This window comes from Aythya ferina, assembly GCF_964211825.1.
Source record: "Aythya ferina genome assembly, chromosome: 18".
Taxonomy (NCBI): Eukaryota; Metazoa; Chordata; class Aves; order Anseriformes; family Anatidae; genus Aythya; species Aythya ferina.
In genome coordinates, this window is record NC_140317.1 from 9,561,232 (window position 1) to 9,588,371 (window position 27,140).

The 27,140-nt window shown below is 43.2% G+C and overlaps 4 protein-coding genes across 22 annotated transcripts in view; 1 reads left to right on the top strand and 3 right to left on the bottom strand.

Annotated features, from left to right (window-relative positions):
* LOC311420926 (CMRF35-like molecule 2) overlaps positions 1-247 on the bottom strand; it is a 28,514-nt gene extending 28,267 nt beyond the window's left edge. For both annotated transcript variants that reach the window (XM_084492339.1, XM_084492337.1), the window contains exon 1: positions 106-247. In XM_084492339.1, coding sequence (XP_084348465.1) covers positions 106-110 — 5 coding nt within the window. In that variant the 5' untranslated portion in view covers positions 111-247. The remainder of the gene's footprint in view (positions 1-105) is intronic.
* Positions 234-12,766, top strand: LOC311420927 (UPF0450 protein C17orf58). Of its 2 annotated transcripts, XM_084492341.1 has the most exons (3): positions 234-331; positions 7,361-7,552; positions 8,039-12,766. In XM_084492341.1, the coding sequence occupies exons 2-3, from the start codon at positions 7,384-7,386 to the stop codon at positions 8,224-8,226; spliced, it is 357 nt and encodes a 118-aa protein (XP_084348467.1). In that variant the 5' UTR covers positions 234-331; positions 7,361-7,383; the 3' UTR covers positions 8,227-12,766. The 2 variants fall into 2 exon arrangements, with proteins under 2 accessions (XP_084348467.1, XP_084348466.1); XM_084492340.1 differs by lacking the exon at positions 234-331 and having other exon boundaries at positions 6,925-7,552.
* LOC311420923 (CMRF35-like molecule 9) lies at positions 1,225-5,557 on the bottom strand. 3 transcript variants are annotated; one of them, XM_084492333.1, is made up of 8 exons: positions 4,223-5,557; positions 3,669-3,998; positions 3,001-3,079; positions 2,643-2,752; positions 2,446-2,510; positions 2,168-2,278; positions 1,912-2,083; positions 1,225-1,562 (listed from the first exon to the last, which is right to left on the bottom strand). In XM_084492333.1, exons 1-7 carry the CDS (start codon positions 4,623-4,625, stop codon positions 1,925-1,927), a joined length of 1,257 nt encoding a protein of 418 aa, XP_084348459.1. In that variant the 5' UTR covers positions 4,626-5,557; the 3' UTR covers positions 1,225-1,562; positions 1,912-1,924. The 3 variants fall into 3 exon arrangements, with proteins under 3 accessions (XP_084348459.1, XP_084348458.1, XP_084348457.1); XM_084492332.1 differs by having other exon boundaries at positions 1,912-2,050; positions 3,001-3,136; XM_084492331.1 differs by having other exon boundaries at positions 3,001-3,136.
* The window catches only part of BPTF (bromodomain PHD finger transcription factor), a 57,104-nt gene continuing 41,865 nt past the window's right edge, over positions 11,902-27,140 (bottom strand). For 9 of the 15 annotated variants that reach the window (XM_084492316.1, XM_084492312.1, XM_084492302.1 and 6 more), the window contains 10 exons: positions 26,617-26,839; positions 25,499-26,382; positions 24,649-24,731; positions 22,915-23,140; positions 22,145-22,494; positions 18,664-18,837; positions 17,592-17,784; positions 16,588-16,672; positions 14,867-15,053; positions 11,902-12,831 (listed from right to left, as the gene is read on the bottom strand). In XM_084492316.1, coding sequence (XP_084348442.1) covers positions 12,795-12,831; positions 14,867-15,053; positions 16,588-16,672; positions 17,592-17,784; positions 18,664-18,837; positions 22,145-22,494; positions 22,915-23,140; positions 24,649-24,731; positions 25,499-26,382; positions 26,617-26,839 — 2,442 coding nt within the window. In that variant the 3' untranslated portion in view covers positions 11,902-12,794. Of the gene's footprint in view, positions 12,832-13,284; positions 13,586-14,866; positions 15,054-16,587; positions 16,673-17,591; positions 17,785-18,663; positions 18,838-22,144; positions 22,495-22,914; positions 23,141-24,648; positions 24,732-25,498; positions 26,383-26,616; positions 26,840-27,140 lie in introns of those variants that run through there. The other 6 variants (XM_084492315.1, XM_084492306.1, XM_084492305.1 and 3 more) reach the window with 4 other exon arrangements.

Consider the following 27,140-nt stretch of genomic DNA (forward strand, 5'->3'; position numbering starts at 1 on the left):
GAGAGGGACCCCCCCAGGTACCCACGCACAGTGCCGGGCCCCCTCACTGCCCGGCCGCCTGCCGAGGGGCACAGAGCCGTGCAGGTGAGCAGCAGCAGCAGCAGCCACATGGCCAGGATGTGGCCTTCAGCACCCGTCGGGCAGCCCTCCGGCCAGACGTTCTCCTCGGTGCCTCTCGGGGGCTTCGCTTCCTCTTTTGCCTGTGGCTCAGCACCACTCACTGGTGGGGGTCAGGCTCAGTGACCGGGGTGCTGGTGGTGCAAGAGGATGTGAGAAATCAGCTGACAGCAGTGGAAACTCGAGTTCCCATGCAGCTTCCTGGCCTCCACCGGTGAGTGATGCCGAACCGACGCTTCCCATTGCCCCGGGGAGCCCCCCCGGTGGGTGCAGCCCTGCCCCTCCCCACCTCACTGCTGCGCCACGCGGTGCCTCCAGCCAGCGGGACACACAGCGGGGTCTCCACAGGGACCCCCTGAACCCCAAACACGTCCCATCCCTGCTGCCCCGGCCAGGATATCCTCTCCCATCCCCTAGCAGCAGCCTCCCCAGCCTCCTCCTTCCTCTTTCTCACCGACTGGCTGACCCTGTGGTTTGCTGGGCAAATCCCTCAGCAGAAGGGGAGCTGGACAAGTGGGTAACAGGATGGGTTAACAACCGGCTGGTGGGTCGGCCTCAAAAGGTTGTGGTGCCTCCAAGGGCTGTGGTGCCTGGGTTACATCAGGCTGTTGGCCAGTCAGTGGGGTTCCCCCGGGCTCCATTCCGGGGCCAGTTCTCTTTAATGTTTTTAGAAATGAGCCGGATGCAAGGTCATTTTGTGGGTGATTTGGGGCACTGAGGGTGCCCCTTGATGGAGACACGGCTGAACTGGCCCTGACCTATCTCCGTATCCTGGCCCCACAGCGGGCTCTGTGCAGACCAAGGGTCTGTCCTGCTGCTGGGAACGAGCCAAGGGGCGAAGTGTGAAGGGCGCAGCGATGCTGGAGGGACCTGCAGGTCAGCCTGGAAATGGGTGTTTGGACCCATCCAGCAGGGCTGGTGCTGCTCAGGGCTCCTCTCCCCGCAGTGGGGCTCAGCCAGGTGCTCGTGTCCCCCCCCAGGACACCAAGTCCCCCCAAATGGGGCTCCCTGCACGGCTCCACGCACCCGCGTTGGCAGCCCCCGGTGCCCTGACCAGCACTGGCAGCTGCGGGAGGATGTGGACAGACAGACAGACAGACAGACAGCTGCAGGATACCCAGCTTTATTGCAAAGTGCCTTTGCTCAGCAGACACGGGCTCTCTGCACCCCAAACCCTCCCCGCTGCAGCCTTGGGGGTGCCGGCAGCGCTTTGGGCTTTGCAGGGGGAGAGGTGCCTGGTGCCGAGCAGCTCCCGCTGCGGGGCGGGTGGCTCAGCCCCACAGGGTGCGGGGCAGGGGGCAGGGGGATGCTCTGGGACCGTCGGGGTGTGCAGGCTGCCCGATGCCCCGGACAGCTGCAGGTTTCCCCGGGGGCTGCATCTCCTGCACAGGTTCCTCACCCACACGGCTGTGCACACCGGGGCCAGCGCCACGGGCAGCTTCAGGCTGAGTAAGAGCAGGAGAAACGAGATAATGATAGGGATTGTGCCGGGTCTGGGCAAGGAGGATGCGGTCCAGGGCATCTCCACACCCGGCAGCCCCGTGGGATGTGCTGGGAGCAGCCCAGCTGGAGGCAGGAGGCTGGGACAGCGGGGATGCGCTTGGGGTGGGGAATTGGGGTGTCCCCGGCCTCTGTCTGTGGGCAGAAGCTGTGGTGCTGCTGAGATCCTCCCGTGATGGATCTGCAGCCCCTGGTGAAGCTCATTCCCATCCTGCAGCCCCCCTGCTCCCTGCCCAGCTCGGAGCAAAGCGCCGGTGTCTCTGCAGGGGAGCACCCGAGGACCCTGCTGCCCACCTGCGGCGCTCCCTTAGGACTGGAGGAATTCATTTCCTTGCTGGGCGCCGTGTCTGGGCCTCCCCCTGCTCCTGTCGTGGCACAAGGTGTTGGTGTAGAAGTTCTCATCCTCCAGCTCAGTGTCCTGCTGCACGGTGTCCTGCTGACACGGGGGCGGCGTGTCCCTGGGGTCCTGGGGCAGGGCAGGGGCTCAGCACGGCACGGCCGGGTGCTGCAGGGCTCCCCGGTTCCCTGCTGCCCATGCTGGGGCTCTCACCTTTGTCAGGGCCAGCTCGTTGTCGTAGATGCTGTCCAGCTCCCCGGCGAAGGCAGGCTTGGAGGGGGTCAGGGGGGGTTCGGTGCGAAGGGGCAGCGTGTCCCCAAAATCCTGAAACAGGCAGCGGGGTCAGGGGGCAGCCGGCCCTGCTCGCTGCCAGGCTCAGCCCCACGGGCTCCAGCCGTGCCCCCGGACACCCACGGGAGCCCCAAGGCTGCAGCTGCAGGGGGGGCTCGTGGGGACCGGTGGTCCCAGGGGGGGGCTCTCCGGGCACTTGCCGTATGGTGCGGCTGAACCCAGTCCTTTGGCTTAGATCTCACTGCTCCCAGGGGTCTCTGGAGATCTGGGGGCAGGAAGAAAAGTCGTGGCAAAGCAGCGCAACACACAAACCCCCCCAGCTCCTGCCCCGCTCAGCTCCCCAGATGGGTCCCGCTGTGCCCGGGATGGGCGCAGTGGCACCCTTGGGTGCCCTTACCTTCCCTCCTCCTCCACAGGGCGTAGGCGAGCCCGGCAGAGCCGGCCACAAGCAGCAGGGAGAGCAGCACCGCCGTGGGCACCAGGGCACTCAGGGCTGACCAGGGGGGGCTGGAGGCAAGGGAAGAGGAGCGGGGCTGTTTGCCTCCCCCCTCAAAGGCTGGCGCTGTGCTCCTGCAGCCCCCTGCCCACTGTGGGACGGGGCCACGAAGCAGGGACACCAGCCTGGGGCCCCACTTGGGTCTCTGCTGCTGCGTCACCCCCCGAAAAAAACATCTCCAGAGTGTCCCTGTGAGCCCCCCGGTGTGAAGACCCCATGTCTGCGAGCCCCCCCCCGCCCCGTGGTGCCCATGGCTCACCCCGTGGCAGTGGCGTTGGTGCTGTTGGCCGTGGAGAGGAGCTCGGTGGTGGCGTCGGAGAGCCAGGGCGAGGGGGTGGCTGCAGGGTTTGCAGGCACAGCTCGTACGGACGCATCGGGGGTGGGCCTGGGGGAAGCTGGGGTCCCCCACGTCCCACCAGCAGGAGGTGAGCACTTGCCTGTACCGTGCCCAGCCCTTGCCCCTGCCCTGCCGGTGTTCCCAAGGGATGTTCTTTCCCTGCAGCTCCCCGTGCAGAGGAATCTCTCTGGATGCCAGGGACTGAGGCTTTCCCAAGGCTGCAGGGCTTGGTTCTGCCCCTTTTCCTCACCCAAAAGCTCAGATTTTGCAGCCCAGACCCTCTTTGGTTTGCAGAGGCTGGCTGGCAGCAGCTCTCTGGCTGCAGCACCTGGTGCTGGGAGCCCAAATAATGGCCCAGGACTGGCCTCGGTGCTGCAAACCCCTGCGCATGGCTCCTGCATGCACCTACGAGCACCCCTTAACGAAGGGACCCATCATCCCTGTGCCCTGCCACTGGTTTATACTGGGTGCCAACCAATACAAGCGGAGCCGAGCTGCACCATCTCTCCCCAACACAACCCAGCACCTTCCTTCCCCCAAAAATGCTTTCCCCTACAAAAAACAAAAACCAACAAAATGCCAACGCTCACCTGGCAAAACCCTGACGGTAACCGGTGTCATGATGTCCCTGCCCACCCGCTCCACCCCGCACCAGTAGCTCCCGGCGTCCTCCTCCGAGAGCTCCTGCAGGGTGAGCAGGACGAGGCAGAAGACGTGGTTGTCGGCGATGGAGACGCGGCCGCGCTGCCGGGGCACTTCTCGCCCCGCCGTCTCCACCACCTTGCTGCAGGAGTCCCGCGAGGCCCCGCGGCACCAGTACTTGTTGTAGCCCTGGTAGCCCGGCGTGTACCAGCACTTCAGGGTCAGCGCCTGCCCCGCGTGGCCGCTCACCTCCCGGGGGGCAACGAGAGCCTGGCATGCTGCGGGGAAACCAAACGGTGATGGAGAGGAACCAGCCCTGGTCCCCCAAGCTGCCCCTCGTCAGCTCGCTTCGGAGGGGCGGTGAGAAATAAGCACTTTTGGGGAGACCCCATCTGCCCGCTTTTAGCCCCAAAAGGCTGCGATGCTGTGGCTCCGGGGCTGGTACCCCAAGGGGAGCCTGCACTTCTACGGGGGGGCTCAGCAGCTCTGCGCCCGTCCTCACCTGGGAGAAGGAGCCAGCCCCAGCCCGGCCACGTCCCCATCATCCTGCTCCGCTCCGGGGGCCCGCGAGCATCGGCAGCTCTCAGGGAAGTGAGAGGTGAGGGCTGGGGGGCAGGGGATGCGGGGCTGGTGCTCAGCCCCCGTGATCTGCTGCTGCTGCTGCTCCCTCGCTCATGCAAGCGGTGACCGCAGAGCAGGCGGCTGGCTGGGTTTGGGTTATTTGTGTCTGCGAAGAGTTTCACCTCAGGGCTGGGAGGGGGGGGTTCTGCTGGGGGGAAAGAGGCTTCGGGGTGCTTTCTGCACACTGGCCCAGCTGGAGGCTGGGTGCTCGGGGCAGCGGGGAGGGTGGCAGCAGGAGGAGCAGAGCCCTGAGACGGCCCCGGGCGCGGGGACGTGGAGACCATGTGTGAATGCAGGGGGGTGGCATGGGGGGGTCAGGGGCCTCATCCCTGGTGCTGATGTCCCTGTGATGGGACCTGCTCCAAGGAGCTTTCCTGGGGGCTCCCCAGCCTGGGAGAGGAGGCTGAGACCCCATAACCCCTGCAGAAGACCCGTGATGGGGCCAGCACCTTTCACAGGGCGCACACACGATGGGACCCCACAGCCAGGGCATTGGGGGCCATCCCAAGGCCCCCTTTTTCCTCCCCACACTTCTTTTTGGCCCGTTTGCTCTCCGCGAGGAAGCAGAAGGAAGGAAGTGAGCCTGCAGGTGAAAACCCAGAACCAGCAGGGCCGTGCAGGAGCGGGGTGACCGCAGCGCCTGCAGCAGTGTCTCCTCCATGGGGCGCCGGGACAGGGCAGGGGACAGAGGCCACATCTCCACCCCCCCTTCCTCCCCCTGGGCTCTTTCTCACCGCACAGGAGAACCGCAGAGGATAAAATAACCCCAGGGCTGCCTGCTGTGTGCTGGGCTCGTCCCATCTGAGCAGCCCCCATCCGAGCTGCGTCCTCTGGTCACCTACAGGCGGGGTGCTGGGCTCCTCGCCCCTGCTTTGGGGTTGTTTGGAAATGTCACCGATGCTGATCTTTGCTCATTTAATGCATGGAAAGGGGACGGGGAGAAGCAAATCTGCTGAAGCAAAGTGCTCCACAGCCGCTCGGCCCCACACAGAGATCGCTGGTGGTGGGGAGCCCCTGCAGCCCCTGCCCGCTGGTTGTAGGGTTAGGGTTAGGGTGAGCGATGCAACCAGGCGCTGCTTTTACCCAGGGAGATTCTGGGTCAGGTCTGATCTCTGGTCTTCACAGAAATGGGCAGAAATTGAATCGGCCAAGGCAGGAGCAGTGCATGGAGAGCCCCACGGGTGCTCAGCCCCGAGCCAAAAGCCCCTCCAAGCCCCCGTCCCACCTTATCCCACTGCAGCCTCTGAGCTGCAACCTCTTCAGCGACATTTCCCAACTCTGGATCCTGTTATTGAATCAGGGGGCTTCGAAGAATAATGCGTGTGCTTCAGCTCCAGCTCTCACGTGCTGCTTTGTCAGCTTTGGAGGAATGGTCCCTGTGAGATAAGGGGAACCCTGTAATTGCCAACGGGGCTCCCACAGGGCTGGCGGGATCTGATCTGATCCTTCTCTTCTACTGCCATCTCCAATAACTAAATAAAACCAGATCGTTCCCAGATCCCCTGATTTAGCATGGAAAAGAGAGCCCCGAGGGCCGGGCTGGGGCCGGGGCTTCCTGGGGGCTCTGCCTGAGGCTGGGCTCCGTGGCGAGGAAGGGTCAGGGGGCCGGGGGTCGTTCCTGTGGGGGCGTTCAGGAAGGTACAGAGGGTGAAATTCTGACTCCTGCCTATTTCCCAGGAAAGGAACAGCCACAGCAGGGCTCACAGCCCCTGGGACCCTAGAAAACAAGTATGGTGACACTTTCTCCCATGAGAAAGTGCCTCCCACAGAAGCCTTTGGGTACACCTGAACTCCCCAGGGGAGCCTTTACACAATCCCACATGGAAATGGAGTCTGTGTTCACACTTTCCAAACAACCCTAAATGTAACCTTAACACTGAGCCAAACCCCAAGTGGAAGGCATGTCTGACCGAGGGCAGGAAAGAGAGAGATGAAGTGGAGGCCCACTGCAGGAGGGAATGTGGTGAGCTATCCTCCATGAACCACACAGACAATGCTTGGGCTGTCCTTGTTCAAGTACACTTCACTTCTGCTTTTAAGATAGTATTTACTTAATATACTTAGTGAAATACTAAGTCCATTAAAGGGACCCATTGCAGCTATTTACATAACAAACTACCAAGTCTTGTATTACTCCTTCCCTACACTGGGCTCTTTTTCCTGTTTCTTGCCTTTCTACTCCAGGGAAGAACACAGCGCTCTTCCTGTAATTCAACAGAACCAAAGACCACCAGCTTTAGATACTCTAAGGTTAAACAGCATAGCTGTTACTTACCTCTTACTGTTCAGAGTGAGTTTCTGATTTCTGGGAATAAAGATGCAAATGAAAATAAAACACTGACCCAAGCAGCGTTCTGTCTGTGCAGAGGATTCTTCATGAAGTTCTTCAGTGTCTTTAGTCCAAGCTGACGTAGCTAAAGGTGGCAGAAAATAACCTGGGAATTTTGTACTGAACGCCTAAGAACAAACATTTTCGGACTGAAATTCTTCCTTACACTTCAGAAGTTGTGACATAGATACCAACTTTTCCTCACAGCGTTTTAAGAGATAAGCAAAATACATGCCCCCTGGTAACAGATGTTTCCATTTGCAGAACATAAACACGTTATGAGACAGCTGCTTTCTCTAAATGGAGAAGTCAGGAAGTGCTTCTACAAATGATACAGTCTTTATTTTTTTTTTTACAACTCTCACGCATTCCTGTCAAATGTAGGTCTTACAGTGACACGACCTTTGTACATTTCAATGTTTAACAAATACCCGTCTCATTCTGCCCTTAAATTGAGAAAGTCAGGTATGAAAAAAGTCTGAGCAACATTTCAGAGCTGTAAAGGATAGAAAGGTTAGTAACATCACATTTTATGATTTGAACTGTTGCTTTCAAGCCTGCCCTCTACTGGGCCAAAGGATTTCTGCTGATACTTCACAGTATATTAAATGAGCGCCTTCACATTTACTTTGAGTTGCCACTAAGATATGGAATCTGATGCTTTTTTTTTTTCTCCCCTCCTTAAAACAGCAGCGAATGGAATTGTTTATAACATGGAAAGACTGGGGAGCGGAGTCCACTTCATTACGTTTTTGGTAAACAGCGATGGATTATACAAGATGAATCGTCTGTCTGTTCCTCCTGATGGCTGCTTCTTCCGAATTCACATTCTAGTTATGGATTCTTTAAACCGCAGTAAACCGTGTCCTGACTTTAAACTTGGTAAACAACCCTAGTTAAATCCATTCCACTATTTTTCCTGCATGCAGTGTAATTTTAGCCTTCCCTAGTTTAATAAACTCAATCCAGGTTGGAATATTTTGAAAAAAAATGTTTACTCTTAGAATGGAGGGTTCTTTCCCCTCCTCAGCTTTTCTAAGAAACCCAAACATGTGTAGAAGTCAGCTAGCAGTGCAGTTCTTTAAAAAAAAAAATAGGAAAAAAACAAAAACAGGAGCATAAGCTCTTGTCTTTTTGCAAATAGTTCAGTTTTCCTTCTAAATGCCAGTTTATCAAATACTAGTTAGTATTTGATTCAACTTGCAATGCAACACAAATAATCATTTATGTGCAAGCACAATCCCCAAGTCCTAGGATATATTTCTGTAGGGTATAACTTCACATCCATTCATAAATGTACTGTCCTTAGAGCAGGTGCAGTGAATAAAACAATGCTTTCTTCATAACACAGGAATCTTTATTTTGTAGGCAGTAGATACATTGTGATGGGTCAGACCTACCACAAGAGACGACAGATCCCTGCAAATTTACTGCAGATCCTGAGAGGGCGCCTGAGGCCTGGGGATGGACTGCTTGGAAGCAGCAGGAGCTATGTGAAGAGATTCAACAGGAAGAGGAACCGCAAAGTGCAAGGGGCTGATGCTAAATGTAGATAAGGCTACGGTAACCTCTACAGGCAGCAGCAGAATTCCTCTACAAGAGTAAGTTTGATGACTGAGCAGCAGTAGGAGGTAATTCTACTTATGCCTGAAATTGGTTGTGAACAGGACACGTGCTTTTGTGCTTTCGCAAACACTAGCTGAATGTTTTGAGTAGGTACCTACACATTGTGAAATACAGCACAAAGTTAGCTGACAATAACCAGTCGTGAATTTGCTCTAGCTGTTTTCAGAGCCATGGGCTATCGCCTCCTCTGCTATAACATAGACCTAATGATTTGTAGTAATTGTAAAGTAAAATTCTGAAGGCTTGTTCAAGGTACACAAGTAACTGCACTTTCAAACCCTTCACCTTGAACAAGTGTTAGATAATACCATAGCATTACCTACAGGGCATGTCAATGGTATTTTCACACAACTCTGCTTTAAGTATATCTGATTCAAAAGATAGCAGCAAAACCAAGTATCTTGCATACTGTTTTGGTTCCTCAACTACCATTATTCTTCAGTGTTAGGTTTTCACATAAAGCTTATGAACTAGCTATTAATTATTCAAGTATATAAATACACTAACTGAAAGCAAATCAAATAATTTGCGCACCAGTGCCCAATTAAGCTTACAAACAATGTCACAAGTTCATGCCAAGGAATGCAAAATAAGCATGCAATTGCATGCACATCTTGTATGCCTGGTTATGCTGTCAGTTCTTTAGAAGTCCAATCCTAGAACTGTGAACTGGAGGTCATCTTCCCCTGAGAATTACCCAGTTTGTACTTGCATGGCAGTGAAGTTACTGTGAATCAAAAATACAACCTTTTAGTACCCTTAATGTGGTGGAAATACAAGAACTTAATTACATGAAAACTCTGCAAAGGCGATCTTAATGTTTACTACTCCAAGAGCCAGTATTCACAAATTCTGAGTCTTCTACCTGTTCACAGGAGGTCTGGATTCACAGCTTCCTGGGTTCCAAAAGAACAAAAAAAAGATTATGTAATGAGTATTAAAAGAAGGCATCTCCTTGTTTGAAGCATCGCCTCTGATTTTAAGATACAGTTCAAATGTGGCTAGTTCATGCAGTGGTGCAGAAAAGTAACTGGCAATTAGTACTGCTATTAAGACAAAATGTTCTTCTAAAGGCAGTAGCTCTGAGTACTTGCAGAGATATCCCTATAAATAAGGCCTAGATTTTGAGCCAGCAGAATCTTAATAGCAATGAAAACTTACAACTGTTTGTATGTATATAAAAAGGGGAATATGTATATATGTAATGTGTATGTGGGGAACTTGCCATCTCGATTAAAAATGTATACAGTGATATATATAACGATCTGGAACAGGAGCATCCTATAAACATTTTCTGTTTTGAAGCAAAGGTAGTTCTAACACGATTTTACGTCGCAGAAGTCTGCAGCTTCATTTAGTGTCACTGAAAGCTATGGAGCGAGCAGAGGATGGGGGATAAGTCACACTGTACGAAGTACTTCTTGGTCTGGAATAGGGGACAAAATACTAAGCATTGTACATTGTAGGACCCAAAAGTCTTTCAAATAAATTTACTAATAGCTTGTGTCCATCTAAAAATATATTGTCTCACTTCTGTGAGAACGAAGAGCTAACATGGAACGTGGCATATATAGATGGAATTTTCCATAGGGACTTCAAGGGGACTTTTGATTTGGCAAAATGACTTCCTGGCAACAAATGAAAGCACAGGTGTGGACTGGATAGGGCAGGGGAAGGAAGGAAAAAGGGTTACACGTGCATCTTAAATTTGTTTCTATGTTCAACTGCAGTTCAGGGACTAATGAGCAAGTCCCAGAGTCACACATTTGCCCAGAATAGAAATTAAGCACCCTCCTCACCCCCAAGACAATACTGTAATCTAAAATAGGCAAAGTGTGGGTACAAAAATAATGCATATGACCATATCTCATTTTGATTGTCTCAGAGATAAGTAACAGTATCTTGTGCTAGTGACATCCAAATCCCAAGTAAAAAATGCCAGCAACTGACAGAATGTCTCTGCCCCTATCAGATACAAGCACTGCTCTACAACTAGTTTCAAAGTAAATCTAGATCATAGGCAATTGCTTGAAAGTTTTTTGAGGAAAAAAAAAAAAAAAATCAAGCTAGGATAGTTCACCATATCAAAATTGTTAGAATACATTACTATTTTAAAACATGATATTTATAAAAAACATGAAAAAGATGACGACTGAACAGAGATCACAGGTCATAAGAACTTACCATGCTTTTAGGAAGGTGGGTATTAATTACTTTTATAGAAGTGTTATTTTCCAGAAACACCATGTAGCTATGAAAGTTCACCACTAAGCAAGAAAAATGCCTCAACATACTCAATGACAATTGAAAACACAACAACTCTCAGCAAAATTAAGTCATACGTATGGATTATTTCCCTAAGCAAACTGATTCACTAGTAATTATAATCTGGAAAAGCCAAGACCTATACACCATGGCATTATCAAATGTTTCATTAGAAACACCACCAAATCAATGTCAAACACATTACTTTATTTGTCTAGGATGATGTGTCCTATTAGGTACAAAAAAGTACTCTTCAATTTGCCACAATTTCTTAAAAACATAGCAATCTATTGCCTACAGGTAGGAAAATTTTAAATGTCATATATATTTATGTATGAATAAATAGTACAGAAATATTGTGAAATCTTGAAGAGATGCAGGATATGTTAAAATGCTGTTAGAAGTTGAGATTTTTTTCCTTTCTGCATTAAAAACACAATGCATACAATATGCAGCATTTTTTTTTAAAACGTCAAGGACAACATAACCTAAATGCAACTTTTTTTTTTTTTTTTTTTAAACTTTAAGAAGCATAATGGATAATTGTTTTCACATTGAACTATTATTTTTAATTTTCACATATAGGTTAATTGACAACATTTGTATGTACAAAAAAACATGGGTTTTGTTAGATAAAGTTATCCCAGAAGTACCTGTACACCTGAGCCTGTAAGTATAAGAAAGTGTGGTCAGTAGCAACATCTTTAAGAAAAGTAACAGAAAAGGTTCTTGCATAGCAAGGTGTGAGGTTAAACCCAAAAGGAGCTTATCCATAAATCAGGTAAATCCCAGATCACTGTAGAACAGAAGTTAACTGTGAATTAGTGCAAAAGCTAGTCAAATGGTTGAAGAGCTGCATATAAAGCATGGCTGGTAACTGTAGACAGGTAACACGAGAAAGTCATTTATGCAATATGAAAGTCATAGAAAGAAAAACATCTGCAAATCGCATCCTCTCTTGACTTCAACTTATACCCCCTACTAGCACTCCTCATACAGGAAACAATGAAGCCATCCAGAATGCCTTTCAAGGATCTAATTACACTTGGTACTTTACATTCTTAGGGTTCTTGGCAAAATATCAATTCAGCAGTGGGCAATGACATTTCACAAAATACTTCCTACCATGTTATCTGTTACAGTAATTTTGGCACCACTGTAGAAATTTTATAAAGGGATAACAGCTGCTTAAGAATGAAAAGTTATAAATGCTACCTTTGGAGCAAAATAAAGTCAGATTTCCCTGGCCACTTCCCCCCCAATTACTTGAAATACCTATACTTCTCAACAGATCCCCAAAGTGTTACAAACATATTAGCGCACACTCAAAGACACCTACATGTGTGGGGAGAACAATTATCTCCATTTATTTTGTTTCATATACATCCATATTTTGAATTTTAATACAAAAGAAAAAAATTAGAATCTGACAAATGTTTACAAACAAGATACCTTCAAATAGATTTTACTCATTTCAGTCTGGTGCAGAGTAAATGACAAATTGTACTGTTATATTCAAGGCAACAGAGTCTGTAGTCCATGACCACTTAGCCCAACCTTTATGCAAGCTTAATTGTTTTTTTTTGTTATTTTTTTTTGATCTACCATGAATGATAAACTCATTGTTGATTCCCAGTTCTGTGTGTGTGCACATGTGTACATAGCAGCTCCTTTCATAGAAAGAAAAGACATCTAGAGGTCTTCTTGTACTTTTACCTACAGGAATCATGTTAAGATACAGAATGGATTACATGTAACCGGGGCTGGATTTTATAAGAAAAAATAATTAGCTGACAAATGAGGGCAGCAATAAAAAAGCGTCTTTTTTGCAACAATAAATAAATACAGTCAAAGTTTTCTGTGTGGACTTTAAACCAGCTTCTTCACTGAAGAACAGACGTGGCATTTCCATGGAGTTAAACTTGACCCCATTTACTGTATCTTTTTTTTCTTGCTCTCTTTCTCTCTCTCCTTCAACAAAACAAAAAGTTTTCCTGCTTCTGCCACAATAGTACAACAATTTGATCTTGACAAGAAAGTGGTGCTGCTGATTTTTATTTCTTTGTCCTTTGGACAAAATAAGCCAAGAATATAATTTGACTGTTGTGACCAATAAAAACGCAGTTTACATCAAGTCTTGTCAGGATAACCTGACTAAAAACATCTGGCTTCTTAATTAAAAATTTTCAGACAACCAGATTCTTGCTCGTGTGTTAGGTTAACACGCTGAACTCTAAGAAGCTGTAGACTGCAGTTTGTTGTTATGGGACCTGCAGAATACAGAAGAAAGCGAAGAATTAAGCACCCTTCATTTTGGAAGAACACAGTTGCTGCAAGGTGTTGCCAAGGGTAAATCAGTAGGAGGGAATTACCACTATGTTGCTTCCATTTTTGTTTTTAAACCCTTCAGAAAAAAAAAACATTTAAAATATTTCTGAATTCTACGCACATTTTCACCTACTGTATACCACTACTGTATATCTTACTACTTGTAAAATGCAGTGTGTCGCTGGAATATTCCAAAATGCCTGAACTTAGTTTTACTCTTATTTACATAACAGTAGTCTATCAACGGGAAAGCAAAAAGACAGTAAGTGTGAATATTTATAATAAGGTGTATTTAGCTTAAATTTATTCAAGAAATCTTTGGATTAACTTAATAGAAAAAACTGAACCAGGCATATTAAAATCACATTTTTGCTAATCAGAGTTCAGCAAAACTCTTTGACGTTCACATTTTTATTAGTGACTGAAAATAAAACAATAAAATACATGTTTTCCAAGATTAATTTTTCATTTCTATCAATACAGTATTCCAGCAACGGGACATTTTTTTTCTGTTGATACATTTGTGTTTACCAGCAGGACTGCTGGTAACAAAAAATAAAAAACAACATTTACTTGTTAGACAAATGATCTGGATTTTAGGGCAGTTTAATGTCATTGAATTGTACAATAAAAGAAAGTGACCCCAACATCCAGTTCTGATTCCAGTTAAAAAGTTCAGACTAAAGATATCACAATCTGCAAGAAAAGAAAGGACATGGATGGTATAAATGAAAAACGGTAACAAAAAAAGATGTAGCAATGAAATTAAGAGCAAGCAGTGGATGCTGGATAATCAGCTAATGCAAGATGAAAGAAGCAACATTTGAGCACTACCTGGTAAAAACATTACTATAATATTAAAGGGGAAAGGAAAATGCTGGACTAGTCAATTTTGTCTCACCCTTTCTCATTAATCCTACTCTCGCTAGATTAGAGAGCTTCCACAGCGAGTATAAATTGAATCTTTCAATTCAGTTAATTAGAAATATTCGTGTTGATCCTGTATTACTATATTAGACTGGCAGTCTGTTACAGTTTTGACTGTTACCGTCAGATGGACAAAGTTAACTATCATGCACATACAGATTTCTGAGTAATGCTGAAAGGCATTCAATATTTGTAACTCAGTTGCAGTTGGCTTACGCTGGAGTACAGCAGTGATGTAGGAGAAATCCGTATAGTCCACTCGTGTTTTGACTAAGCCAGTTTTAGGAAGAGCTGTACTAAATGCCACATTATAATTTGACTAGCGCAGTACAACTCCCATGTACATGCTACTGTAGACAGAATTGGCAAGCAACAGAAAAATCCACTGAAGAGCAGCCTATTCATTTTCAGGAACATTTGTATTAGGAAAATATTCTACACATCAGTCTACAGAAAAGCATTCAGAACGAAAGTCTGATGTTAAATAGCCAAATTTGAATTGTATTTAGCTTTCCATATCTTAAAGACTATTTATTCCCTCTGTTTCAAATATGGTAACACAATGGTAAATATGGTAAAATAAGAGGAGGTATTAAAAAACAAAAACTATTTGAAATGATTTCACTGGCTTACAAGCCTCGCAAGATTGTCTCTTTTTAGCATCTGAAAAGGACTCAGAGCAGAGTAGAACGTAATCGAAACTCAGAACAGCACATTTTATGTCCTGCTGAGAAATAGTTCTCATTAAGTTTTCTGCAGCAATGACTTAGTGTCATTCAAATTTTCTACACTGTACTTAATTTGTGTCTAACAGCTTATTTTGAACAAACATTATCTCAAATTACCTCATCAAAACAATATTTAAGCCTTAACTCTGACTAACAGTTGCCTATTATAGAAGAATTTTTTCTTCTTGGAAAAGAAGAGTAGTTGTCCAGGCAAGTGCATGGAGAGGTAAATCCCTGTATGAATGTAAGGTAAGCTTATAAAGGTATTAAGGAAGTTTTAGGGGACAAGAGAACATCTACGATTAGGAACACTTCAGCTTACCTGCTTGCCTTAAATCCTTTTAGTTTCTGTACAAAGAATGACTCAAGAACTTCTGCACATTGGTAAAAAGGGGAGTCACTTGGATTGTAGTAACGACAGTTATCAAAAATTTTGGTCATATCTGCCACAAACTCTGTGACCTTTTTGTAGTAACGTTTCAGTATTCTTTCTTCCATGGTGGCAAGGTCTTTAAAGAAACCAAAGATTATTAAAATGAGACATTTTCACCTTCAAGAGAAGTTTACATTACCAGAATGCAGAAAACAAAGCCTATAAAGGTTAGTTTTATTTCCAGGAATTCTAGTTCTGACACGGTGACACCAGTAAATCTCCTTCAGAATAAGCACTTACATGTGAATTTGTCATGTGCAGCTAAATTAAAATCCACATATCAGAGTGACCTTGGAGAATCTGGGCTCTTACAGGAAGCTATTTATTATTTTTGAAGAAATTAAGGAAAAAAACAGATTGTCTGACTCTTGTACATTATTTTCTTCACAGCCCTCACTGAGACACATCTGTGCATACAATAGCTAGCTAGCTAATCCTTCTGATCATTTTTTATTTGAATTCATGACTTGCTTTGAATCAATTATCAATTTTCACAGGAATTCACACATTACCACATGGGACAAATGAAACAGATTTTAAGTGCAGAATCATGCAAAATACTAGTGCTTTCACTCTTACCAACTAGACGCATTAATGGGACAGGAATAGCGAAGTAAGCAGTAATTATTCTATTTTAATGGAAATGTAAATTAAAAAGAGGAAGAGGAATGGGAGCTGAATTAGAAATATAGCTGTCCAAACATATAGTTGCACTTTTAGCTGGAAAAAAACATGACTTGCCTCTGGAAAATGCCCTTAAAATGCTTACTTCCAGTAATGTCAGAACACATGAAAACAGGTGGGCTGGATTACCTAATGTATTTTACGTGTGCATATTTACTTGTAATACTTAAAAGTGTATTTTCCTGCCAGATAAATTTGAAAGGGCTAAAAACACTTTTGTTTACTTCATTCAGCCATCATATGCTTAATTGTATTACAATTTCAGCTTTCCTTTTAAACTTTAACCCATCAATTATGTAATTCAAGTTGGTTAGCAGTTTCATAATAGCACAGCCTAAAACTGAAACAGAAAATGACAGTTACTAAGCAGAGTATTATTTTCAGTTAATTTACTACAACTCTGCCAGGATACCAAATTTAACTTCCCTATTTCTAAGGTTAGTCAGGAGTAGCTGAGAAAAATCAAATGATGCACCAGCTCTCATCTAATAAAAATGAGAAGTTTCTGGTTCTGTAACTGGAAGGAAAAGAACAGCTAGTAACATCATTTCTTGCATGAGGCAGATTTTCCTATGAGGTTTCACATTCAAGCGTCCACCTAGCTTACTAGCAGCTAATTGGTGAGGTCTGATGAGATGAGAACAAAAGCACTAAGGCTACAACATCTCTTCCACTTCTTCCATATATGCAACATTTAAACCAATTCTTGTTCATATAGCTGTAAAGATAAATTACAAATAATAAAAAGTTCATTATGTCAGTGGGACATCACACTGTCTCAGTTTGCCTGACTGAAAAAACTGTATCCTGCAAAACATATCTTCAAGATCCCCGAATGGAAATTGTCAGTGGCTAATGAACTTGATATTCAGAATCCCAAGTCTACTCACTCCTCATTCATCATGATATTATTCAGGAACACTTACCCATTGGTTCTTTAATAACACCATAATAATCTGGTGCATCATTGGGATCTACTGGTTCTAAGAACGGCCATGCCATCTTGTGAGCCTGTCAGGAAAACAAGATGTAATTACAAAAAGATTAAGTTAAATTAGTACCATTTAGTAGCTAAACATTTTAATTCAACTTTTATCTGTTGGGGTCTAGAATTGGATTTAAGGAAGAAATGCAGCATTACATGAAAAGGTACGCAGCCTTTCAGATAACAACTAGCTAACGTTTCAAAGCTCAATGTGAGAGACTGAGTGGTTGGTCTTCACAACAGGAAATAATAATGTGAAATTCAGAGGTGACAGAATACTGTACAGAACAGGCTGCCTACAGAAGTATGTTATGAATCTACTGACAGCACTTAGCACTTCACACATAGAAATGGGCTGTGCTTTACACTTAGTACTCTAGAATTAATTTGTTTCCATACACGTCCGTAAAATACAGGACAATGCAAAATATTGCTCAAGATTTTAAAACATTTAAATAAAATAATTGTGTAGCAATATAAATTCTTTATAGTCATAGCTCAAAAGATATATTTGGTAGTGATGGGTAAACCGAAATATAATGTAACGGACTCATACAGGTCTTATAATCAATTAGTATGCCATCACTTACATGGTGATAACTAATTTGAGAACAGAAGTTAGCACCTTATGTATCTGTTAGTGGCAGCTAGGCTACCACTCTGCCTTTTTATACTCTAAGTAAACCTATTTCCTTTGAAAGCCTTCCACTGTAGAGATTGCTCACTGACTCAGAAGCAGTGATAGTCTAATTACAAATATTCCTCAGCACAGTAATGCCAAGTCAAATTTACAGCTGACACAGCATTGCTCAAAAAATAAAGGCCTTGCTGTTGCCTTTAAAAAAAATTCCAACAATAGGAAAAGAAATCAAAACTTACTCTGAGATTCACTAGCTATGTCTTACACAGTGAAGCATTCCACTTCGCTGCAATTTTTACTCTCACCTGTAAAGAACGTAACACTCTTCTTAAACCTTCATAATCTTTATCGGTTAGCGGACTGAGCACAGTCATGGCATCTTCTGTGGACTGACATTGCGGACACACATATTCATCAATGAGATCTGCCTCACTTTGTAAAATACCAACACAGCGCCCATGATACCAGTTCTGACATCGGTCGCAGCCAATGTAAAATCTGCAAGATCCAAAAAAAATGTTAGTGGCTTGATTTATTTAAAAGTTGCATTTAAAAACATAGACCTGCAATCCCTTGCACACAAGCAGATACTTGGCACAATCAAATACAACAGCATAACATGTGACATTTCATATTGACAAATTCTAATTACACTATTCAAACTGCTTTTTCTTTTTTTTTTTTTTTTTTTTAAATTTACAAACAGGCTAAGCTACAGACCATTTCAAAATTAGTTACTAAGTTTTATACTAGGCACTTTCAAGCACTCAAGGTTTCAAAAACCACTCATCTGCTTTAGAGCTGAAAGGAACAGTGTAATGCCAGAAGTCTCACCCAACCAGTATTCCAAAGCAATTCAAGGTACATATTGTGCAAACTCGACTACAACTGGGGCTCCTGTTTCATTCTGTACAAACATTTTTCATAGGGAAGCATCAGTCTTGTGGTCGAATACTGAAGGGGCAATTTATGACCCAAAACCTTACAAAAAGAGATACCAACCATACATTCCCACATGAAAATTATGCTTTCTATCCAGATCAGACTATAGCACAAAAACAAATCCACTGTATACTACATTTGTCGTTTAATCTAATTCTCACGTGTTAAAAATAAAATAAAATAAATCAATCCCAATTTAAAGCACGTTGCGTTTTTAAAAGAAACATTTTGACCACCTTGAAAACATCACTTTTCCTACATATTTACCGCATAAAAACATTTTGGAAAGGAAGACAATTACTGCAAAGGAACTCGTATTATGAATGAATACAATATATGCAGAATAACTTCGTTTTGCTTTGTAAGGAACAGGTAACCAAAGTCAGAGCAGTTTGCTACCTAAACATTAAATAAGAGGTTCTTATCAGAACTCACTGTGACTCATCATAAGGTGTTCTGCAGATACAGTACAATTCCTCACTGCTGCCCTCTTGTGCCCGTTTACAATCATTACAGATGTACACATCCATTTTCTTAGCCTCCTTTTCTGTGATGCCAACACATTCTCCATGATACCAGTTAGTACAAAGATCACAGCCAATATAGAACCTAAAAGTATTCACAATGAAAATGACAATGTAATTGTCATTTCAAATGGCATGGCACTTTTCCCTGCATTTCTCTCTGTTGCACTTTCTTGCTGGCCTACTTTGTCTCATTTTCCCTGCTTCCTAGCATTCTATCCTTACAAGCTAACATCTCACGCTGCAGCTATACTGTCAATAAGGTCACTTGGGTCAATTTTAAAACTGTCAGTTCATTAAAATTCACATCAATATGTAACCAGACTTTGACAAAGCTGGGCTAAAAACGTGTCTCCAATGTGTGTGTGAAAAACTGTAAAAGGCACAAAAAGACAAGGCCAAAGAAAAAGATTTACATTTTCAAAACGGCAGCTCAAAAGCCACTTAAACATTTATTTAATATTTGAAAATGTAGGTCTCAGTTAATTTAAAAAACAAAAGCAAAGCGCAAACACCAACTAGGAGTTACAAGTATACTACAAAGAACATGCATACCAGCCATGTGTAGGATACATATTGGTATAACATGATACGAAAGAAAATTGTGTCAGGACATGGTTGTCATAATTTTAACTGGGGAAGGGGTGTTGGGGGGGGGGGATGGCTGAAAATCAGAGATATTCAGCTACTCAGAACTGCAGCAAATTGGTATGTTGACCATTCTTCAGAGACTAACGTCTGCTCTCAGACAGCTACGTGACGGAACCAGATATGGCATGACACAAAGTGAAGGGAACCAGGTACAGAATCATGTGGATGGGACCTTGCACAGAATGATGTGACAAAACTGTAAAATATTATGCAAGGATGTTTGACATTTTGTGTATGGATACCTCAAAACATACCCGTGACTCATGACAATCAACCAGATGGGCAAAGTTACACATTCATTCTCTCTGCCTAAGCAAAAGCAAGCTGACTCAACCTCCACCTTCCTAAATTTGAGAGACCATCAAGCTCCTGCAATATGCTGATTTATCGGTTACTGTGCCTCCAGCCTGTCAGTCTATAAACACCAACCACCAGACAGCATGCACCAGTAACAGGACAGTAGCTAGGAACTCTTCCACAAAGCAAGCACCTCTAATTTCTTGGACGTCTGCCCTGGATACTCCAAACCTGCCTGTGCTCTTAATTTTCAGTCAGAAAATCCTAAAAACTGAACAAATTAACCTTCCATAAATAACACCTAGATACAGCTCCTTCTTTACTCAACAACTCAGTCTAGGTCCTTTTCCCAAAAGGGACCAGGCCTAGTTGCTCCTATCTAGAGACAGATGCTAAACCTTGCCACTAAAACATTGAGCAGGCTTCACATTAACGAACTGGTTGGAATACAAATAGGTATCTTCAAAGGATACCCTTATTGACTGTCCTCAGAAACAACACAAGCAAAACTCCACAACCCTGGTGCAAAACAAGTGAGAACTAAATGTAAGAGAATTGTAATAAAATAAACACCATGCAGAATGACCTTCGTGGATTTACTACATCCTAATGAACATATAGGGCATTTGTAACACATTACAAATTATCTTTTCAAGCTGCACATCTGTCTTCTTTAGTGTAGAAAGTAGACACCAGCACAAACAGGAATATCTGATGCCTACAAGTGTGTGTATGCACGTACACACACAAAAATGTTTACCAGGAAATTGTTTTAAAATTTGCCTAATCATTTTCCAAATAGGAAAACGATAATCTAGTTTAACAAAACAGTCGCCATTTGTAAGAACGTAACATTTGGAATTTATGAGATGAGCAGCAGAACTGAATCATATTGCTGAGGATACCTCTAAGTTATTAACATTTCCTTGTCTTGATACTTTATTCCCTGCATATAAGCATAATTCTTAATTCAAGCCACCAAAATTCACTCTGACCACATCATTCATTGGCTTACTCAAATGCCTGCTGAAGTCAACAAACAACAATCAAATTCTTTTGCTCGCAGAATTTGGTCACCTCATCTTATTTTTGTGACAATTCTATTGCCTACTAACAACAAAGTGCTAATACAGACCTGTGCTCAGTATCGCAACACAACGAGAACAGATACCCTCCTAGATTTTCTGTCATTAAGTAAACTTAACACAACATTTTAAGTGAGATAGGTGAGATTCGCATCCCTTCGAAACAATAGCAAATTACAAACCAGGACACCAGAAGTCTGCCATTTACAGAGTGACGACAGCACAGAGAGCCTACAGTTTCTCACAGTGATGTAATACTGTAATGGTCAGAGTTACTGAACACTGAAGGTAGAGGAAAAAAAAGGCCTCAACTTCATTTAAAAATGACAGTAATTAAAAAAAGGCTAGAAGGAACTTCAGGATATCCTCTAGTCCTCACCCTAAATTTGGGATGAAGAACAATTCCTGGAATGAAAACACTACTCCACCCCTGTGGTTCATTTGCGTTAGCAAGATTTAAACCACCACCAAAGGGTATCAATTAATACCTTTTGGTATTGTCACTCGTTGAGCAGGTAAATACTCCCTTGGAACTGAAGTCAAATTTATTTCACATAAAACTCTACACAGCTATCAGCCGTTAACCATTACTAACTAACAATGCTAGTTAGTCACTTCTAGCTTAAGCAGGAACGCGTAACACTATCCCACTGCAATCCATTCAATCTTCCACCACCACTTACTAAACTTCTTTGCAAACTTCGCATGTAGCAATTCCTCTTTCAGAGGAATATTCTTCCTTAGGCATGACCAGAATCAAACCACAGAGAACCACAGTTTTCACTTTGTCAAATGCTTGTGTGTTCAATTTTTGACCAAGCCTGGGACACACACTGTAATACGTGAAAACCATTTCTACCTGAAACACTGTCCAAGTGAAGCACAGTCCAGTAACTTGGAAACCCCTTTACTAGCTAGCGATTTACCAAAAAAATCACAACCCACCATTTATTGGAAGACGGTACCAAAACTATTTCTAATGAACATCAGACACCTGTTCATAGGAAATTGCTCAAACCAAATTGTCACTTGCTTCCGAGGCAGAGGCAAACGGCAAAAGAAAGAATAACAGAGCGGAGGAAAAGAAAATAAAAAAGAGTATGTGCATGTCAGACAGAAAGGTCATACAATGGAAACATGCAAACAAGTAAAAATATAAATCACGTACGTTAATAGTATAAATCAAGTATGTTAATAGTTTTGTAACTGCTAGTGGAAAAGAGAAACTTTATACCTTAGTGATCACTGCAATAACACCTGATACTCTATCTCCAGTTCTAGAACTAACTTACACTACCAGCTAAATACTAACCTAAATCTAACAATCCACAGTAAAAGCCCAAGGTATTCACTACTCACTTAGACTCATCATAAGGCGTTTTACAGATGCAGTAAAGCTTTGTGTCCTTCTTTGTTTCCTTTGAGGTAGTAGAAATCATTTTCTTTTTCTTGGACTTGGAAGCTGACGAGTCTCTCTCCTCATCTCGCTTTCTCTTCTGGGAGGATACTGGCATTGGGACCGTGGTGGAGGAGGAGGAGGTGACGCTGGCTGCATGTTGCTGTGGTGGCGGTGGCAGTGGCGGCGGCGGTGGTGGTGGGGTGGCAGCTGCTGCAGCTGCTGCTGCTGCGGCTGCTGCTGCTGCAGCAGCAGCTGCCTGGGCTTTTTCTTTTTCTTTCTTAATTTTAGTCAAGTCTCTCTTTAGCTCCTCCTGAAGTATATTAAATGGATAAATAGAGAGGGAAGCACTTCATATGACTATTCCAGGACAGAATTTAAAATCTAGACAAATCCCCGTGAATAATCAACAGAAAATAATTTAAGCCATTTAAATATACACATTTTTAAAATATGCACAACCTACAATTCATACAACATTAACAGGTGATGCTCTTGGCTTACTATGACCCATTGGCTGCACTATATCAGAAACTGTTTCTGGAAACAAGTTAATTTCATCACAGGTGAGAAACAAAAAGCATGAAAGGGACATTACTACCTCTGCAGAGATCCATGCATACGAAACCAGAACTTCCTCCTATGTTTCCTTAAAAGCACACTGAGAAAACATGAAGTTAACACCAATGTCCCCAGCTTAAAATCATGTTAGTTTGAGAATAACTGTCCTTACCTGCACTTCAATTTGTAGTTCTTTGTCCAGAAGTGCTCTTTTTTTCAATATTTCAGCTTTCAGCTGTTCTTTATGCTTGAAAAGTAGAGCTGACAACTTGGAAGCATTCTGTTTACTACGCTTCTGTTCCACACTCTCTTCTCGCTTTCGTTTCTTAGCTGCCTGCTTTTCTTCTTTATCTATCTTATCCAGAATATATTTCATCACTTGGTTGCATACAATCATTCTGGTGATGAATAAAAGAAAAAGTACATTGTGCTGAGCTGCCTATTAATTCCCAGTCGAGAATGCAGAATGATTTGTGTAGTCTCTGCAAGTTGCAAGCTAAATTATTACATTTCTCCCCTTCCCCTGTAAAACTCTGAACAAGGCTTAGACTTCAGAATGATTAGAGATATTTTCACTGAGTTCAGTTTCCACAAACACATTTGAAAGAGCTGAGTTTTTTTAATTTATTTTTTTAAATTCTGATGTAGGATAAAAGCAAGTTGGAAACCTGTAACTTGTTCCAAAACATAGATTTTTACCCTCTACTGAGCACCAAATACTACAAAGTTTTTGTGTTTTGGCATGAGGATTGACAAATATTTTTCAGCTTATAGAACTGAATGTTATAAAAACAGTTCCACATTTCTTCACTACTGACAACTCACGGTTCCTTTTTCATGTTTGTTGTACACCCAACTACAAATCTTTTCCCGCTCACTTGTTCTGTACGTTACACTTTTGCTTTATATTTCAAGAAGATGAAAGTGCTTTGATTTCCCTTTCTGTTCTATTTTAAACTTGCTAGAAAACTAGAAAAAAAGAGTAAGATACCAAAAGTAAATTTCTGGAAGAGAAAAACTCAGTGAGGAGGAAAGACAACTGTATAATGGACCAACTTAGTTAGCACTTTTTTTTTTTTTTTTTTTTAAAAGACTGACAGAAATCCAAGTCAAAATATCAACTTGGCTATCTGACACCATTAAATGAAGAGTATATGACAACACTTTTTTACCTTTTTATGAAACTGTGAAGCAAGCAGCACTCAGTGGTACTGCTGTAATCAACTAAGCTTGCACTTTGATTTGATGATCAGAATTTTATAAAAATGCTATTTTCTTAATAGCTGACAACACACACTTGCAGTTATCCAACTGAAACAACTACAAGAGCAAGGCAATGTCAAAATAACCTTAAGACTATTGGCAAACACTTCAATTTTGTGTTTAGCAGCTTCAGGTGTGAAATCTCTTAGCTTGTTGATTAGTACTATCTTCTAACTCTTCAATTCCTTCTGCAGAGTGGGACGTGAGATGTACAGAATTAAAATGAGACACAGTAATGCCAAGGGACAAAAATGGAAATAAACTACCACATTAAAGGACAGACAAAAACCAGGATTTTCTGCAACAGAATGGTTCATTCTCCATTCCATGATCTTTAAGGATGGTTTTTACCTTGAATTTAAAAATTTCAGTCAGCTTCAGACACAAGCACGCAACACTAAACTTTAAAAACATATAATTAAAGTGAAATTGAGAATATAGAGGATTAAATTATTTAAAGTTAAGAACATCCTTTTGAGTTACAGCTCTCACCAACTACTTTCAAGTGTTACTTTAACCAACTTTTACATAGCAAAGTCTCTTCAAGGAAGTTTTTACAAATCAGTATCTTATTATACACTGTTAAATGATGTTCTAAATGAAAAACTTCCACATCTAAAGTTGCACCATGATGCATATTCACCTCTGATTTTCTTCTCTCTCAGCTGGAGTCAGGGTCTTCTTTTGTTTCAAGTGTTCTATGACAGCATTCTGTTTCATAACCACCTGTAGGATGATAGAGAATCCAAAACAAAATGTGAAAATTTTGGCCAGTATTTCACAATACTACTGGGAAAACCAGGACATTTCCTGAGATAAGGAAAAAATTGAAGTATTATTTATTTCAGTAAGTGACAACATGAAATGAATTTTATCAGGGCAGTACTTGCTTAAAGCAATTATTTGAAATTTGAAAGTTTTAAAAATGAAATTAAAAATTAACACCACCTCCACCCCTAGAGTAGGATATTTTCCTTATGCAGAGTTTAAACCTAGGGACTAAACGTAAGTTGACAATATTCTTCAGTGACTTTTTTTTTAAGGTAAGAATCTATTATATATACACACACACATATATGTTGTTTTTTGTTTGTTTTTAAAGCCCCGCAGCCATCCAACAGCATTACATTTCAGATACCTCTTTGAAACCTCAGTTCCCTATAGCAGGCAACAAAAGTACTGTACTTGTGTTCTGGACATCACCTCTCCTGTCTATAACCTATCTTTCCTGAACTGAGAATAAATATATATTGTCCCAGCAGCTAGTGATAAGTTGAATCAAGGTGTCAGAAGACTGCAAACATCATACAACTGACTTGATGTGCTGAATTAACTTAGAATATTTAATTAAATTGCCAAAACCAATCGTGCACTAACTTTGAAAGAATCAAATTAACTGCCTATCAAATGTATTAACATCGGTAACAAGAACAGGCATTTAAAATTAGATTTCTTTCATTAATTAAGTTTTAATTTCCTTCTGTTAACTTTACCTGTTTCTGGATAATGTCACTTTGATTAGAAGCCTGAAGGGTGTGCTCACGTTTAATTTCTATCTGTTGCTGCTTTTTCTTCTGTTGCTGCTCTCTGAGCTGCTGAACTCTCTGCAGCTGCTCCTGAACACTAGCTGCTTGTACTGTTACCACATTCTGAATCTGGTGAGCCTGTACTGGGCTAGTTTGTTGAATCTGAATAGGTAACTGAAGCTTGATCTGCTGGGGCACACTGCCTTGTTGGGCTTGTATCTGAGCCACAACATGTGACTGAAGCTGAGAGAGAACTTGGACTTGTTGCTGAAGCTGAGGCACTGTAATAACTTTTGTTGGAGGCTGCTGAAGTTGCAGCTGAGGACGAGTTGGGGATTGCACAGGAACCTGATTTAAACTTTGAGTAGTTGGAAGGGTTGAGACTGAAGTCTGAACCTGAGGTTGTGATTGCTGCAGCTGAGCTTGAATTTGTATGGGAGCATGGGGCTGCATCTGAATCTGTTGTTGGGTTGGAGTCTGCACCTGAGCTGGTTGCTGAGGCTGGCCTTGGGACTGGCCTTGTGGAAGGATTGCAGTCTGCGGCTGACTCGGGACTTGCGCTGGAGATTGCCCTTGAGCCTGGGTCTGTGCTGGCGACTGAACTGGAGATTTAGACGATTGTGCTTCAGGCGTGACTGGAGAGTCAACAGATGCTGGAGTTTGAGATTCAGGCTGGGTCTGAGTTTCAGGCTGAAGTGGTGGCTGTGCTGCCTGAGGCTGGGCTGGGGTCACAGGCTGAGTGCTCTGATTCTGCGCTTGAGGCTGGGCTTGCTGCTGACTCTGAGGCTGTGGCTGAACTGATGGCAGCACTGATGTTGGCTGTGTCTGTGGAGCTTGTTTCTGTTCTGTAGCTGTTCAGGATTAAAACAAAAATTTCACTCACTTCAAATGACAAGTCTATGAGACTTACTAAAGGTGAACACTTTAAAATTACTGTATAGCTCTATGCAGAAAGAGCAAATTATTTATTGCCTTGTAATGTTTCTAACAAATTTACTTTTATAAGATACCTTCTCCAACTGCACAAAAAGTCCAGTATAACCTAAATGGAAGTCTTTTTTTCTGCTGAATAGAACAACGCTTACCTGAGGTTGAAGTGGAAACTGTTGTTGTGGTTGTGCTAGCTGTAGTAGCAGCTGCTGGTAGTGGGGTGAAAAGAAATCTCTGAATTGTACCATTTGGCATAGCTGCTTGCATAAGCTGTTGTCCTGGACCAGGTATTACAGTCACACCCTGAGGGATTAATTGTAATTGACCAGTAGTTTGACCTTGTCCCTGAATTACCACAGTTAATCCTTGACTGCCACCCTGAAAAAAAGTTAATATTGATGTATTAGTGATACAATTCTTAGCAAGATCTTCCTCAAAATCACAAGAATTAGGATTTCAGAGGTCATTACTTTTACAAAAAAAAAAGTTACTGCATAATATTTTCCTAAGACCCAAAAGCAGCATCCAAGATCATGAAATAGTAAAATATTCTTCCAACAGTTCTATCAACAGATTACTGGGCTGGGGATAGTAACAAATATTTTCACCCAAATACTAACAAGAATCCTAGCCAGAAAGCAGCTAAAATGGAAAATCTTTGTTCCTAGAATTTAAAAAC